The sequence below is a fragment of the Trachurus japonicus genome, chromosome 9 (assembly GCF_045865225.1).
Source record: "Trachurus japonicus isolate A0001 chromosome 9, Traja_1.0".
Classification (NCBI taxonomy): Eukaryota; Metazoa; Chordata; class Actinopteri; order Carangiformes; family Carangidae; genus Trachurus; species Trachurus japonicus.
The window spans coordinates 35,107,930-35,125,682 of NC_140915.1; the positions used below are offsets into that span (position 1 = coordinate 35,107,930).

General features: G+C 42.6%; 1 protein-coding gene and 1 long non-coding RNA gene across 2 annotated transcripts in view; both read right to left on the minus strand.

The window, feature by feature from the left end:
- Positions 1-349: 349 nt before the first annotated feature.
- LOC146982044 (uncharacterized) lies at positions 350-5,757 on the minus strand. The gene is made up of 3 exons (XR_015036660.1): positions 5,606-5,757; positions 647-982; positions 350-553 (listed from the first exon to the last, which is right to left on the minus strand). It is a non-coding gene; the product is annotated as an uncharacterized LOC146982044 (long non-coding RNA).
- Positions 5,758-7,570: 1,813 nt separating this feature from the next.
- LOC146982045 (coiled-coil domain-containing protein 183-like) overlaps positions 7,571-17,753 on the minus strand; it is a 28,621-nt gene continuing 18,438 nt past the window's right edge. The window contains exons 10-13 of the mRNA XM_085788228.1: positions 17,330-17,489; positions 11,224-11,349; positions 8,849-8,912; positions 7,571-7,760 (exon numbers count right to left, since the gene is read on the minus strand). Of these exons, the coding sequence (XP_085644354.1) occupies positions 7,636-7,760; positions 8,849-8,912; positions 11,224-11,349; positions 17,330-17,489 (475 nt within the window). The 3' untranslated portion in view covers positions 7,571-7,635. The remainder of the gene's footprint in view (positions 7,761-8,848; positions 8,913-11,223; positions 11,350-17,329; positions 17,490-17,753) is intronic.

Sequence of the window (17,753 nt, forward strand, 5' to 3'; positions counted from 1 at the left end):
ATACTTATCTTATAATGTTACATCGATCTCACCCCAAGGTGTGCAACTAACCCAGACTATGGGGTGAATTGTAACATTTCACTCTCTGTGTTTGAGACTAAACCATGCAGTTTCTGTTTGTGCTACAGAGATGACAGCTATGCCATTTAATAGCAGACACATGGAACTAGTTTGAAACACATTTTGAACGCTCTGGCTTAAAAGAGCTCCAAGATACAGACGGAAGTGTCAAAAATGTTACAACCATCCCCAGCCTCCCCAAGTTGATAGTTATCTGTTGATTGGACATTAACTGTGTGGTGGAAGGCTGAAGTTTGACACTGTGGAGTAAACTCACACACTTGAGGAGAGCGGTGATCCTGACATGCTTCAAGAGCACAGGAATGTCTGTTGTTAGTATCGACTAAGACTGTAATGGAAGTTTCTTCCTTCGACTTCATTTCGTTCTTGTACCAGACAAATGAAAGACGATCAGCTGCTTTAAAACTGCTGTGACACGTCAGCCGGACCTGGTATGATGATCGTCTTTCAAACAGCACCTGGAGGTCTGGATCTGTGACGAAAGAACACAACTAAGCTGAAAAAGTCCAGTGACTCACAAAGATTCTCAATCACCAAACTGATAAATGTTACAGTGGTACGTTACCTGTGACGGACAAAATGACCCCAGGATCCCAGGTGTATTTCTGTCCTTCTTTTGTTGTAATTGTGAACCTATAAACAGCCGAGTCGCTCTCTCTCAGGTCTCTGATGCTCACAGTGCAGTTTTTTCTCTTTACATCACATTTCTCATCCACACGACCAGCGTAGTCTGAGTCTGTTCCCAGAGCTGCAGCAGTGTTATTAAACCCCTTAATGGACCAGAATGTGTCAATCGTGGGTATGTTACTGTAGCTGCAGCTCATTTCCACTGTTGATCCTTTAGGGGCACAGATGTGAGTGTCAGTGTAATCCACTCTCCAGTCACTCTGCCCCTGTATCACTGTAACACAGAGCACAGCAGAAACCACAGTTAGACTCGTAACAAGTTAAGTTTAAATGAGCTTTTTCAACGTGTAAACCTGCAACATGACTAAAATACATTAACTAAACTACTTGGCTCCAGCACAACACAATAATGTTCATCTTCTCTGTTCACTCTGTTAAGTTGCTGTTTTGTAAGTACAAGTTCAATGTCTCAATAAGGATATCATGGAAAAGTTCATTTATTTCAGTAGTTCAATTCAAATTCACATTATAAAGATTCATTACGCACAGACTGAAATATTTAATGTCTTTATTGACTTACAGTTAATGAAAACCCAAAATTCAGTAAAACAAAGAATTTTAGTTAAAAAGTTTACTATTGTAACCTAATGGTGTCACACTCTAATCGGCTGATTAACTCCCAACACCTGCAAAGGTTTCCTGAGCCTTTAAACACTCTCTTTCCCAGTTGAAAACTCTGAGTTCCAACTTCAAAGCGTTCGAGACCCACCATGCCAGAATTACCAAAAACATGGCGGACCGGGGCAAAGTTTGCATTCGAAGTGCTTCACGTACTGTAAGGCATAAAAACATTACAAAGGGCATGAAAACAATTTTTATAAAACGTTTCAATGTATTTTGGCATTTAAATGCATTTTAATTGATGTTTTACCGTTGACGGTGTGCCTCTGCACAGGTGCAGATTGTTGTGTTACGTCAGACAACTGATTCTCGGGTTAGATTTTTTTCTCCAACTTCGCCAAGTCGGAGCTCCAACTTGAGTTAGCGTTCGATTGCACTTTTTCAAGTCGGACGTCGGAAAGATCCGAGTTCTGACTTGTCTCGAACGCGTTGAGTAGCTCCACTATATTTCCTTACCCGATACCCTGCTCAGTCATATTCACACACCAGTTTCAAACAAACGTTTGGAGGGAAAACAAAGCAAAGAGACAAACACAACAACTAGCCTTTAACCAGGCGTAGCATAGCTTAGCTTAGTTGGCTTACAGTAGGTTTGGCATAAGACAACAGCACCAATCATACAACATGGCCTCACAACAATAAACCACAGTACTTTTCCTTCATTGCTCCAGTGAGCTGAATGAGACTGAGTTAAAGGGATAGTTCAACTTTTTTGAAGTGGGGTTGTATGAGCTACAAATGCCCATTAAAGCAGAAGTAAGTGATATATTTGTGTATTTGTCTATAGAGTGTTTGGACTGAAACACGGGTCTCTCAGTCCCTCTGCTCTGCTCTGAGTCGAGGAGAAAACATTTATCGTATCCTACAGTTTTTATCCAATGAGGAGAGAGAACGGCATGCAGGGCTGTGTGTGCAGCCAAGGAACGCCGTGAATGTGGTGACGTAGCGACGACGACTGTTATGGTGCGTTCAAGGAAACTCGTGTTTTTCCGACCGTGAAGTGGTACCAGTTCGATCTGGTATGAGTTCACCGGTCGGAAGTTACGAGTGGCCGTTATAGTGACTTTCACCGGTAAAACAGGTCGGAAAAACACGAGTGGGTTGCCTGAAACGCTACAAAGTCGTAAGTTGTGACTTGAAGCTGTAATTTACGATTTCAAAAGCCTGCCTGGAACGCAGCATTAGCGAAAACGACCGCAGGGTTTCCCGCAGCGCTTTCCTGTTAAGGCGGCCGCCTTAACAACAAAGAGCTACCGCCTAAACTAACATCTTAAAAAAAAAAAATTCGATATTCGCCGCCGCCCCCCCCCCCGTCGGACGAGTGGCCGCATCCTCTCACACACATACACACCACAGAGAAGCGCGCACGCAGAACAGCAGCGCGTGTTGAAAGCGAAACTTTAATACGGCACGGCGCGGTGCGTCCTCCCCCGTCGATCGATCCCCCCCCCCCCCCCCCCCCCCGTCAACAGATCTCCGCGCTACCCCCCCGTCAACAGATCTCCGCGCTACCACCCCCCCCGCCCCCCCCCCCCGTCGACAGGTCAGACACCACCTTAACTAACAAATTTTCTGGGGGAAACACTGGACCGGACCACTTACTTCTGCTTTAAGTACACTAGATGCAGTAGAAAGGTCTCTGCTCCCCCCCACGGACAAACACCGCATCGCGCTACACCGAGACACAGGCAATACACTATTGAGGGACAAATAAGCATGTTTTCGCTGCCTACGAGAAGTCCCGTCTAAAATGAATACACCAGTTCAAGAGTAGGTCTAAAGTAAACATTTACAATGCATCAGCTGATTGGAAAAGAAGTATTTTTTTTATCTTGAACTAACTCACTCAGTACTCCTCAGTACTACTCCTCCACACAGTCAGTGTGTTTGCATCACTCCGCACTGCACCAATGGTGCTGTGATAGGCTACAGCGTGTCGCGAAGTCTAACTGTGTGGAGGAGTACCAAGGAGTACTGAGTAAGTTTCTTGGTGGGGTAGAGCAGAGACTTTTCTACTGCATCTGTACTTTATGGGCATTTGTAGCTCATATAACCCCACTTCAAAAAAGCTGAACTATCCATGTAAATTAAAATTGTCAAGAAAAATTAAAGCCACAAGCGGTGATGATCTGGCCCCATGCCACCACAGGGGGCCTGCATGACATGAGAAGGAACCAAGTAGGAGCGGAAAAACGCAATGTTTCGTTCATCGACCAGAAGGTGCTAACCAGTTGTCAGTAGGTGCGTTCAGGGGCGTCATCACACACGTGAAGTTTTGAGGAGTTATCATGACTTGATGTTCCATGGCGAGGGATTAAAAGTCACCACTGCCGCCACAGGCAGCCTGCAACATGACACGACATGTGTGTCACTGTGGAGATTCATCAAATGTAGTGGATCAGGTCAGGAGTTGGTGTTTGTCAATGTAACATTTGGCACTTCCTGTTTCCACAAGGGGGGTGATATATTGCTTAAATACATAACAATTCCAATAGGGCCTTCGCCGACCCTTGTCGTCACTCGGGCCCTAACAAACATTACCCTGCTTGGCCACATTCACACACCACTTTCAAACAGTAATCACACACAGAAAATTATAAAATTAAAAATAAAAAAAACACCCCTGCGTGCAATTAGATGCGCCCCGTTAATACCGCCCCTGCATGAGTATTATTTTTGCATAACTTAATGGACCAAGTCACAGGACACTCAATAGCCAAAAGGGGGGGGGGGGGGCAGTGAGAAGGGGGAAATGTTTACTTCTCCCACACGCTTGCTATCGCTGTATGTGCTCACATCAGGTTACACAATTAACTGGCAACGTTTGGTTCCTTATTTTGGGTCTTGGCACATGTCCTCTCGTTCTCTTAAACAGAATGTACAGATATTTAGATAAATTCTACAGAATCCTTCAGCTGAACCACACACAGCTCCATTCATACAGTTCATTGAGACAGCACCAGCCTCACTGTGCAATAACACAGATCTATAATTAAAAATTGCATGTGTTTAAATGATTTGCATCATCTGAGATTGTATCAGCCATTAAACCTACAGGAGAATGTCCCCCTGTTTACTTTGAGTTTTTCCTCTTTTATTTTGAAAATCCCTTTTCTTCCTGTCCTCTTGCCCCCTCTCCCTGCCCAAATGTGTTATACTCCCTTGTTCTACCCTCCTGTTGCCACTTTGTCTGGACTTTTTCTCGTCTCCCTCACCAGCCTGTCCCTCCGCTCTGCTTTTATCATTTTCTCAGTGAGTCGTTGGTTTCTTAAAGGGATAGTTCACCCTAGAATGATATTTCGCTCATTATCTACTCACCCTCATGTTGACTAAGGGCTGGAAGAATTTTCAGAGTCCACCGTCCCTTCTCTGAGTTACAGGGGGTCTTGGCGTAGCAGTGCATTTCAATGCAACGGTTGCAAAGGGACACCAGAGCTCTTCGTAAAAAAACACACACAAAAAAACATCCAAATACCTCCATGATGCTCGTATGTAATGTCCGTCTTGTGCTGAAGCCCCAAATTGCGTAATTGTCCCGAAAAAAATTTAATAAGTCTATATTTTAAGCTTGTTTGTAGCGGAAGCTTCTCGAAGCTCCTCTTCCTGGTCCGTCCAAATCTCGCGTGATTTGCGCCGGCGTCAGTATGCGTCAGTGCGGTTACTGCGAATCACGCGAGATTTGGACGGACCAGGAAGAGGAGCTTCGAGAAGCTTCCGCTACAAACAAGCTTAAAATATAGACTTATTTAATTTTTTTCGGGACAATTACGCAATTTGGGGCTTCAGCACAAGACGGACATTACATACGAGCATCATGGAGGTATTTGGATGTTTTTTTGTGTGTGTTTTTTTACGAAGAGCTCTGGTGTCCCTTTGCAACCGTTATATGGACATGCACTGCTACGCTGAGACCCCCTGTAACTCAGAGAAGGGACGGTGGACTCTGAAAATTCTTCCAGCCCTTAGTCAACATGAGGGTGAGTAGATAATGAGCGAAATATCATTCTAGGGTGAACTATCCCTTTAAGTCTTTTGTGTTCCTCTTTTTGTTGTTACTTTGTTCTGATTGACTTGAAGACCACTTTGTGTTTCCCTATTCAAATAAATATATTTATACTTTATATATAATACTTTGCTATTTGGTCCAGTTCCTTCTGTGTTTTTCCCCTGATCCTGACAGAGAATATTAAGGAAAGTAAATGTAGATGTACAGTACCTGGCCCTGTGAGAAGAAGGAAGAGAAATCCACTTGATGCTGCTCTTAAACTCATGACTTGTCCTTTCATCTCTGTGTGTGATCCGATGCTGAACAATCTATGAATCTAAACAAAAACCTGTTTTTATCTGACAGGTTGGCAGGGTGATGATTATCTCTGCTCACAGGAAAGACGTCAAGAGGAAAAGAAAAAAAAAAACTTCCTCTTTACATTCTAAATATTCATGTGGTCGGTACAAGTGGGACTTAGATTCATGCTGTCATCTTACAACCTACTGAGTAACTGTGTGTTCATGTAACAAAGGTGCACTCACTCACCCATAAAGGACGTGCAAACTGGCTGCCAAGTGCTCATTGAGTTCTTGGCAAAACAGTTTCGTTTGGGCGGGAGACCAGAGATCGAACCCCACCTGGGACAGTCCGTACCGAGAAACACAACGCAGAGGGCCAGATTGACATCGGCTACATTCTTACCTAAACGACTGTCGTTGGCACTTGGAGCACAAAAGGGAACCAGTGACATCATCACCCTTGTGAACGCCCACACAAGAGGTTAAATAGTGAGTCTCCACACCAGATAGTTGGACCAGTCCCAGCCTGGTCAGATGCGTACATGAACTGATGAAGCCTCTTAGATGAGAGGTGAAACGTCTTCCTAGACAAATAACTAAGTCCAGTTGCTTTCGATTTAACCTCCTTTGAAATACTATGACCTGGGAAAATGAGAATATGCACCGGCTTCTTACCAAAAGCTTCCAAAGCAAAGTCGCCTGAGGATGCGCTACAGAGAAGACAGCTTACGAATCGGCAAAATATTTTTAGCTGCTTTGGTCGCTCTTCACGTGACTGACGTCAAAGTTCAATCGCGCTGGTCATTTGAAGGAGCAGGACACATGGAAGGACACCTCTATTCTGACTGGTGGCCTCCGAACACCGTCACAGCCAATTAGCATAAAGTTAACCGAGACTCAACTTCTTGTCTGGTGACGCTTTGGACACTTTGGATGCTTTAGAAGCACGGCTGACGGCAGTTGACGCTTTGGCTGCTCAGATCGTCGGGCTCTCATTGAAAATGAATGACTTCTGGCATTTTTTAAGCTTTGGAAGCTTTTGGTGTGAACGCACAGTCCTGGGAGACAAATGAGAACCGAAGAACAGATTGAATCAGTTTTAAACAAGATGATTGAATTTCCTTCGGGATAAATAAAGTATCTATCTATCTATCTATCTATCTATCGATCTATCTGAAGTTCTTATATTCAGTTTTCATCTGTGTTAAGTTTAAACAGGTAAAATAAGTAATAAGTTAAAGGCTACGTAGCAAACATTTATGGCTGATTTTAATACACTTTAAACAAAACAAATACACAGTAATCTATACTTACTTGCCACAGAATACACATAGAATATTTAACTTATTTACAAAGTACAGGAGAGGATTTAAACTCACCGGAAAGTAAATGTGAATTGTGGAAGGGTGGGTGGTGACGCTTTGACTGCAGATGGTACAAAAACTGAATGTAAGAATGACTTCATTAATCTCCAAAGGAAAATTCATTGAAGCAGCACACCTTCCATTTGCAGAAGAATTAAAAAGCCTGATGGCTGTAAGCATCGTCTTTATATCTCCGTCCTGCATCTACAGTGACCACTTAAATCAAGTCTGAAGAGACTAGAGAAGTACAATGATGGGAGTTTAGATTGTGATTTAGATGAGGATCTGAGCACAACTGAAGAGAAATTTATGATAATAATTTATAAAAATGAAGATAATTCCAAGGGCTTCACTTACTTCTTTCTCTTTTTTTGTCTAGAGTTGCAGTTCCTGCATTTTGAATTTGAATATTACTAGTTGATGTGGGTTGAAGATCTGCTACGCTGTGGATTGTACTACTGCCCCACGTAACATGAACATAAAGCCAACTGATTGGTGACACATTCACACAGTCAACACAGGCAGAAACATCCTGCTGTTTTCCTGTTTATTTCATTAGCCTTATTCCGTAGCCCGCCGTGTCTCTACAACATCTCTACAACATCCTCACTTTCTTGGACTTCTTGCTCTGCTGCAGTTCAATCAGTTTAATGCTGTGGCGTTTGATCTCATCCCGCGTTGGGCAGCCCTCCTCTTCTTCGTCACTCAGATGGGGAGCGTCTGTGAGATGTAATATAGAGAGAATGTTGTCCTGTCAAGATGGCTGCACAGACGACAGGCCTGGCTTTAAAACACCTGTATGTCACTATCCTCGAGAGCCAACACTGGGAAGCTGATTACTGCTCTTTCCTTTGAGCCAACATTGTTGCAGTAGAAAGATTGAACCTTTCTTTAAGAGGATCCTATTTTCCATTGAATACACAGCTGTGATTGGTGGCAGCAGCTTTTCCAGCAGCTTTTAAACTGTTGGTTATTAGCTCTTTAGTTGTACTTTAATAATGTTGGAACAGGCTGTTGGGCTTCTAACCTACAAGCATAGAGAATAGGAATGATGGTTTTGTGAGACAGTAGGCTATCTTCCAACCTGACTAAATAAACACATAATTTAATATCAGTGATGGCAACAACGGCGTTAAAAAATGACGGTGTTACTAATGGTTCTACTTTTCTCAGTAACAAATAATCACAAAAGTTGCTGTTTCCCCCGATGTAACGCTGTTACCGTTACTGACAATAAAATCCGCCGTTACCTCACTCAATAAGTCCCGTCACGAAATAAGGAAAAAAGCTATTTATCTAGAACTAACCAACTCACTCAGTATTCCTCCGCACAGGCAGGCTCCGCGATGCATACTTATTTGATTGAAGTGATTTGACATATAATAACACAATAGTTACTTTCCTGGTAATTAGTTACTTTTATAAAGTAGTACTTCAGTTACTAACTTAGTTATTTTTGGGGGAAAGTAACAAGTAACTATAACTAATTACTGTGCACTGTTTAATACGAAACACAGAACAGCATCATCATGGTGTGAATAAAAGGAGGAGAGAAACCGTCACTTAGTGCAATTAACATGACTGATAAACATAAGGTGACTTTATGTCTTTGTGGACAGTGGAAAGAAATCATAATTTCCTTCCCTGCTCCCCATCTGCATCTACCCAGCTTAAAATAAAACAGTCAACTTTCACTAACATAGGTCTGACGCTAAATTTCCAGTGTTTCCTGCTGTCAATGCTAACGCCACCTACGTAGCAATGTCAAAACATACAGACAGCTGCAGGAAGCCTGAGTTGATCCTCACCTGGAGAGGAGGATGGTCTCTTCATCATCTCCGTCGCACAGTACCGTTCCAGCAAGCCGACAAACTAGGAGAGGACACGGAGGAAAAGGTTGTAACACATGAACCAGACTCAAGAGACTGATTGTTAAACCTATGAAATGACCCCTATATCTTTTTTTAATTGGGTGAATGTAATAATAGAGGTCTCATTTTGCATTACTGTGTGTATTTAATTATTAGGGCCACGGGCCATCGCACCGGGCACTGGCCCTACTGCTATGAAATAGCTGCAGAAAAAGAACAATCATTGGAGTTTTACAAACGTCTACTGCTCAAGCATACTTTCACCTAGAGACTCCACCTAGAGATTTGAACCTTAAACAGTAGACACAAGTCTTGTGTATTGGTGTATTATTCCACGTTTTGATAGGTCATATAGTTTTTGATCAATCACTGATCAATGACCATGATTATTTTTGGAGAAATTATGAGATTATAATGGGCGGGCGTGTATTGAACGGAACGTTCGTGTTAGAGTGCGTGACATCATCAGTTAGAGTGGGAGAAAGCCCAGAGAGCCCATCTCTTTCCACACTCTTCCTGGACACAATTTACACTCTACACACATGATTTTTTCCAAATTTGTAGACAATCTTGTTATCTCTCTCACACCATGTGCTCAAAATATCAGAGAGACTTACAGAATTTGAATTGTCAGCCTCTAAGTGCGGCCACATCTGTCTCTGCTCCTCATTGACTCCAATAGAGGGTATGCACATGACGTCATGATACTCGGACGTCGCTGTGGAACGTCCACTGAGTGGCAAAAAGACGAGTGGCAGAGCCGCCAAAGTTTAAAAACGAGCAAGTAACGAAGCGATTTTCTCCGAGCCCACACAAGTCTGACATGTCTAGCTTTGCCAGCATGTACAGCATGCATGACCTAACAGAGCTGCTAAAAATCTTGAGGATACGTCTCACTTTGACCGAGTTACATTCAAGAACCTGTTCTCAATGACGGAAAGTAAATTCACTGGAGCGGTCATTTTTTTCGATCGATCAGCTGTGTTTACCGTTTCAGGTGTCATAGTTCTGATGTTTAGACAGATAAATTAGTCCTCTAACACATCCTACAGTTTGACTTGTTAGAGTTTTTCAGAATAAAAGCAGCTCGTGTTTTAGTGTCGGGAGTCAGTGTCAGGATGACAGTAACAGCTGTAATCTCGTCCCTCTGCACAGTAACAGTGAGCCTGTCTGTCACTCTGCAGGTGCCACGGTCACTGCGTGTTACAGGAAGTGTCCGTGGAGCAGACGCTTTTGGGGAGCTGGTTGTCGATTCCTTTTGACATCAATTTGTTTTGATATAAGATATTTTATCCAGTTTATGAGTCCACCGCTATCCGCCAGCATGTTGAGGGACGCTTGTTTTGCCACTCAGTCCGATCGAACGGGGCGTTGCCGAGGGCAACGTGACGTAAACGCATACCCTCTATACAAAGATTTTCTGAGAGAAGCAGAACAGACCCCTGTTTTAAAATCGCCAGTGTCTCCAAAATATTTACTGTAGAAACACCAAATCGTACCACATTTTCCAGGAAGTCCTTACAGCACCGTTGATCTGTGTTTTTTTCTGATAGGAGCTACCGTCACAGTTAGCCTAAATGCGAGACCACTGCAGAGGCAGAAAATCGCTCTTTTTCTCGACATTTCTGTCTGTTTCAGCCTGGGGGGCCTCTATCGTCATTGGCAACCACCTCAAGTTGCCGTGGTAACCTCTGAGCCTCAGGCCAGAGCTCGTTAACATGTTTATAAACAATCCACCTGGAGCTCGTTAACATGTTTATAAACAATCCACCTGGAGCCACACACACCAACAGGTAGCTTCATGTGATTACAGTTACACACACACACACCAAAACAAACAGGTAACATACACATGCGCGCGTATGTGCGCGCTCCTCTCCCACACACACAAACACACACAGGTAACTTCATGTGATTAAAGAGATACACACAGACACACACAAACACCAGCACACAGGTGACTGACTGTGGTTACAGCTCCTCCATATCAGTGCTTATAGAAAGATGATCATGTGTCTGTCTGATCAGCTCTGTCTTGACCTTAAGATCGTGGGTTTGATTCCCATGTTGACAGAGATGGTATGCCCAGCAGTAGCCCCCCCGTGGTCCTATCAAAATTTGCCAGAGGAAATTTTCTAGTTTATTTATGTATTAATCTACTATTTATGTCATGTTTCTGTGTGTGCTTGGCTCGCCCTGTGTCAGCCGGGATTAGATAAGTGCTTCAGCTCGTCCCTCTTACAAAGCCTTGATCTGATCAGACCCGAGCCGAGCAGAGAGAGAACAGACTGAAAAATTGAGATTAGCTGCACCGTATCTTGGTCCAGGCCGCTGATGTCAGGTGACTGCGTCGATGCGTTCTGCAGCACTGTTGGTAGGGAGGCCCGGATCTCCATCAGTTTCTCCATGCAGTCAGAACACTCAGCCTTGGGAACTCCCTGAGAAACAGTCAAAGAGGTGTTGAACTCGGTTAGTGTTGGTAACAGTCCATCTGAGGCATTCGATCAGGAAAAAAAGAAAATATTCAACCAAAAACAGTCTTTGACCGGGACATAAATAGGCCAATCACAACATAGGAAAAGGAGAAAAACACCCTGGTTTTCCCCTGTTAAGAGTTTTCCTGGGAGTTTTTCCACAGTGGATGTGAGGATCTAAGACAGCGTTACTCAATAGGCGGCCCCCGGGCCGCATCCGGCCCGCCGGCCACCTATCCACCTTATTCCTGGGGTCGTTACTGTAGAAACGGTTATGGGTGGAACTTCCGGTCAGCACCGGAAGTAGCAGTGAGCCATTGGCTAACAGCAGTGGTTGCTAGCGGTCTTCATTACAGTTAGCGGTTTATTTGAAAGTTTTCACATTGTTTTCTGTTTTCTTAGTTAATTCGGTAGATGAGGCAATTCATGTAGTGATAATAGACCGGTTATTGATCCATGGTGGTGAGCGCTCGTAATTAAAAAATCAGCTCGAGTGAAGAGAGGGAGTAGCGCTGTTTGGTTGACCCGTCTGCAGCTTCTGGGGGCTGCGGGTGGAGGACTGGACTGTGTTGGACGAGTCAGACCAACAGGTCCGCTTGGACCGTGGCCACTTGGACCAACAGGTCCGCTCGTACAACGTAATCTGGGCAGGAGAGACCGAGAAGTGGACGGGGCTGAACCGGGAGAGAGGCAGCCACTGGGCGTGTGTGTGTGTTGTGACGGGAGTGAGGGGGCGCGCCGCCCGTCACCGAGGAGAAATGCATTGTAATGAATGTAACAGCCCCCCCTTGAGATTATTGTTATTCTGACACATGAGTTAAATAACAGCTGTGTTTGAAACCACGCTGCGGTTCGTAATCGCGGTGCAGAAGAGTGGGTTTGGAGCTGACGAAAGGAGAGAAAAAAGAGAGTCGGTGGGAAATGCTCATTGATTAGAGAGACAGCGATCAGCTCCGCGGTGCTGACGAACCCGCTTTAATATGACAAACTATGATTGTGATTAAAAGAACCTAAACCAAGTGGAGTAGAGCTGAGCTGTAACTGTGTAGTGGAGAAGGGGCAACAACACACGCTATGCGCACACACGCATACGCGCCATCGTCCCCTCAGATGCGGCTGCATCTCTCCAGGACACTGGTGTGTGTGAGTGTGAGAGAAATAAAAGCTGTGACTTGCTTGGGCAAACGTTGTTTGGTGTCACCCGCTGATTTGCATAGGTACATAAATATCTAGACCCCGAATCTATAAGACCATATGTATAAAAAATTGCGTGTATCATTTAGGGGTTTTTATATCCCTAAATGATACACGCAATTTTATGTTTACTGTTTCATTCCGTGTAAACGTTGTGTACACTGACACACCCCTCTGTATCAAAAGTATAGGTATTTATGATTAAAATAAACTAAATGGATTTTTTTTTTACTACAACTTTGTTGGTTGGACACTCGGATGTGCCTGTGTGTGGTCTTATAATAGATCCATGGTGAGAACCTACAGTAAAATACTCCGCCCCCACCACCACCACCACACACACACACACACAATCCCTGAGAGCAGACAGTAAAGAGGTGAGTGAGAGAGAGACCCCCCCACACACATATGCATTTCTTTATAAAAGAGGAATGTGTTTTAAAATAAAATTATTCCAATTTATATGAGGCAACTTTCCAGAGCTAGCAGATAGCTCGTTGCCTCAACAACTGAAGCAACAAGTTAACAAGTAGCTAAATATGCTACTGTACGTTATCTTTTTATCTTTGGCCACTTTTTTAAGTCGTCCTCACACCTCACAATATTAGTAGGCAGCGGTATTATGATATTGTCTCGTTTGAGTTGTAAAAGGTGGTGTTTTATGTCTCTAACGCTCGCAGAAAGTGGATTAGCGCGTACTGTTAGCATGTAAACAAACGCTACTTCCGGTTCGCACTGGAAGCTGCGCCCATAATTCCCGCAAAGCATCATGGGGGCTAGGAATAAGGTGGATAGACCTTTTCAGAGAGTATAAACAAATACAGGTGTTACCAAGGATACTAGGCTAATTAAGGCTCCATTCCATTTAGTGTAGCAGAGCGTTTTCTAATGAGCCACACCTGTCTTTGTTTATACTCTCTGAAAAGGTCTATTTGTGGCCCCCGAACTGTTATTTCTTCAGTATGTGTTTTGGTCGGGTCAACATGTGTATATCGGGACTTGTCTCCATGCCAATGATACACAGACAGCCTGTTACTGGGTCGCCCTGCGAGCGCATTTTTAAGTTTCACTTGTGTTTTTTAAGCGGTTCATATTGTCACTTTGCCAGCTGTAGGAGCCTAGATTGCGCACCATTTGAGCCAAAGTTCTAAAGACTCACCGTAACCGACGCTCGTTAACCGATTGGATTACGACGCTGGCGGCGCACGTGTTTAACGGCAAAAAATTTTAAAAAAAATTGCTCCAATTTTTTTGCCGTTAAATACACACGTGCGCTGCGACAGCTGATCAGTGCCACATCCACTGTGCTCTGTCTCAGCTGATCGCGCTCATATGGAGGTTAGATTGTCCAATGTTGAACTGTTTTTATAGAGAGTGCAGCCAAACACCAGGCTGAAGAGAAAGGAACAGCAGAGCTCCTGACAGCTCCTCTGTCAAAATTGTCAAAATGGAAATTATATTTCAGTGCATATTTTTGTTGTTGTTTTGACTAAAAAGGACATCTTTTGAATATTACAGTACAATATTTCACATGTGGCCTGACCGACCTCAATAAATGGACCTTCGAGCCATTGAAAAACATCTTTGTGGCCCTTGAAGATTTGTATTTGAGTACCCCTGGTCTAAGGGCAGAAGATGTTGTCATGATGCTGTGCAAAGCCCTTTGGGACAAACTATTTGTAAAAATGGGCGATACAGATAAAATTGCCTTGCCTTGCCTCACACTGTACTTACTTACAAAAAGGATTACAACGTTTCGGTCATGGACTGAAACTTTTACCCCTTTGGGTCTAAACAATGAATTATTCCTAGATGTAATGCTATAAAGTAAGCCTGAGCTAGTTATTGTTGTTGCCTTATGCAAACATGTTGTTCAGTTTTATCCATTATCTTTCATCTTCTGCCTGAGATAAGATCATGACCCTGACAAGGAATGATCACTCACTTGACGCCCTGACTTTTTCCTTCATGTAATGGAGAGATTTTGTATAATGCATAATACAGGTTGTTGATCTGTGAGACAGACATTTCTGTTCTGCTTGGCTCCTGTTAGTCCTGACTTTGATTTGCCACGAGTCATCTGTTCATCTCCTGCCTCACCAGGCCTTTGTAATGGAAGCCTTATTGTTCCAACCTCACTTTTGACATACATATTTACAGTAAGGCAAAGCACTAAAGGCAAAAACTTCTTTTTTGTTCATATACTGATCAATTTTGAGATTTTGCTTCCTTAGCATGTCTTCTAGTGGAAAGAAATGGTAGAAAATCCACATTAAGGTCGTTATTTTACTTCATTTTGTCTCTTTCGTCAGTATATTTCTCCTAAATTCACCAAAAGTTAACAGCTACTGTGACATACTGTGCTGTGCCTGTTGTCTGACCCATGTCATGTCAGGCATCATTGTAAAGCTCTCTCTCTCCTGAACAATTATGTAGGCTCCAAAAATTGCAATTTCCTCCATATCTGCAACCAATCATAAACGTATGATTGACAATAGCAATCTATGAAACTTTACTGTACAAGTCTTTAAAGGCTGTTTTCTCAAAATTAGTTTTTCCTTATAATCTGAGCCCACAATCTCTACTTCAGCAGCACTTACAGACACCAAACCTTCCAGTTTTATTCCTGTCTATATTCTGAAGGTTTTTACAGAGGGGATTGTTGATATATCATTCACAGCCTGATTTATACAACATTTTATTCCTAAAAGCATGGCAAAATTAGATTTTTTTTTAGGGCTGGTGACAGTATTTTCTCATTTACAGAGTGATAAAAAGAGGTATCCAAAACTTTAGAAGTTTCATGGTGATATGTTTAGTTTAATTTTTTACCCTACTCACCTGTTGTGTTTCACCTATGTAAATTTGTTAAGCAGTTGTTGTTCTGCATGTTTCATCTAACGTGACTGTCATGTGTTTGGTCATTTTGTGTCGCCTAGCTGGGTCTTGCTTAAAAATGTGTCTCACACTCTTGTCAGCATCAACCTGATGAAGGTCAATGACTGAAAACATTGTTGTCCATCAAATGTAATCCTTTTTTTTTTTTGCAAATAAGGAAGGTGTTTGGATGTATTTTTCTCTTTTTCCTAAGGCAAGGGCAAGGCAAGGCAATTTTATTTGTATTTCCCTTTTTTTTTTTTTTTTTACAATTTTACTATGGTCACAAAAAAAGAGAAAAAAGGGTAGCTAATAAGATCAAGTAAGATGAAAATCAGGGGATGATTATCATTAGCCTGTTGTTTATCCTAGGGGGAACATAAATAGATGGGAATCACTCATGACAGTGGGACAGTGGCGAATGATTAGTTGAATGTCTGTTAGACGGCATTCCATCCACCTGTGCAGTGTTTTCGGCCTGACAAACAGACTCATTAATAAAGCCATGCTAGCCAGCAAGCAGTCATATTTCTCAGGTAAAATGCTCCAGGATTGGACTAACTTGTGGCTAGGTGTGATTTATTACTTTGTCACTGTAATGTGCTAGTAAGCTGACATTAGCATTTAGCTCACTGAGATGCAGTTTCATGTCGTGTTGCTGCAGAAATTTCCACTGTGTACTATTTTGATCCTTTATAGCCTACCACTTCTAAGTTTCAAGTGTGTTCAGTGTGGTTGTCAGTATGTTGAAGCTTGTGTATTTGCCATGGACATGTAGCAAAATGAAACATGTTCAGAAAAGAGAGGATTCATATCTAGTATGCAAACTACATCTAGTCAGTTATCTATTTACTTTTGAGTGTAATTTATATATTATTTTGTGTGGTTAAAAATAGTCGGTAACACTTTACAATAAAGGTCCCTTAATTAACGTTAGTTAGCACATTATTAAGCATTAATTAACTGTTTACAGATATATTAACAATCATTATTATGTATTACTTAGGATTAGGAAACACATTAATTAATGCAGCCTATTAGTAAGCAGTTAATTAATGTTTACTACTCAAAGTTAGTTAATAAATTATTAAGTAATAATAAAAGTTGAATAATGTAATTACTTATTATGTATGCATTACTCAGCATTACATAACACATTAGTTTATATATTAATGCTTAAAGCAGAAGTAAGCGATATTTTTGTGTTAATATAAGTCTTAAATAGTTATATCTTCCGACAGCAATCACTTACATAGAGTGTTTGGACCGAAACACGGGTCTGTCAGTCACTCTGCTCTGCTCTGAGCCGAGGAGAAAACTTTTCTCGTATCCTACAAGTTTTATCCAATGAGGAGAGAGAACGGCATGAAGGGCTGTGTGTGCAGCTAAGGGATGCGTGTGAATGTGGTGACGTAGGGACGAGGACTGTTATGGTGCGTTCAAGGCAACTCGTAACTCGTGTTTTTCCGACCTGTGAAGTCGTACCAGTTTGATCTGGTACGAGTTCACGGGTCGGAAGTTATGAGTGGCCGTTATAGTGACTTTCACAGGTAAAACAGGTCGGAAAAACACGAGTGGGTTGCCTGGAACGCTACAAAGTCGTAAGTTGTGACTTGAAGCTGTAATTTATGGTTTCAACAGCCTGCCTGGAACGCAGCATTAGCCAAAACGACCGGATCGCTTACTTCTGCTTTAATAATGTACTAACTAACATTAATTAAGGGTCCCTTATTGTAAACTGTTACCAAATAGTCAGTAACATTTAGGTGTTGCTCTTTGATATCATTCATTTGCAGTTGGTGTGAATTGTAAAAGTGTGTTTCATAAAGTTACAACATCTGACAGTTGAGAGAGGACTGTGGTTGCTCCAAACCTCCACGGACACACAGCTCATCCTGAAGTAGAGGCTGTCGACGCCCCACTCCACTTTGTCCAACAGGTCCTGAGACTCCTTCAGACAGGCCTGGAGTCGTGCTACGCGGCTCATCTCCTGGCTCAGCTTCGCCTCTGTTTGTTTCATCAGCTCATCAAACCTTCAGAAAAAAACACACATGTTGTAAGACGCCCCAACCCTCCAAAATAAACCACAAGACATGGCAATGTCAAGTGTTTCACAAATGTTTTGCATGATATGATCAAATTTCATTGCCCCTATTTGACAGTGTCACACTTCTTCATTCTGTTGCTACTGCTGTCATTTCTCATCATTGCAATAACTCTGCCTGTCCCAGCTGTTCTGATGGATTAAGAGCATCAGAATGACAGGACACTTTGAATTGCAAGGTGTGTGCATGTGT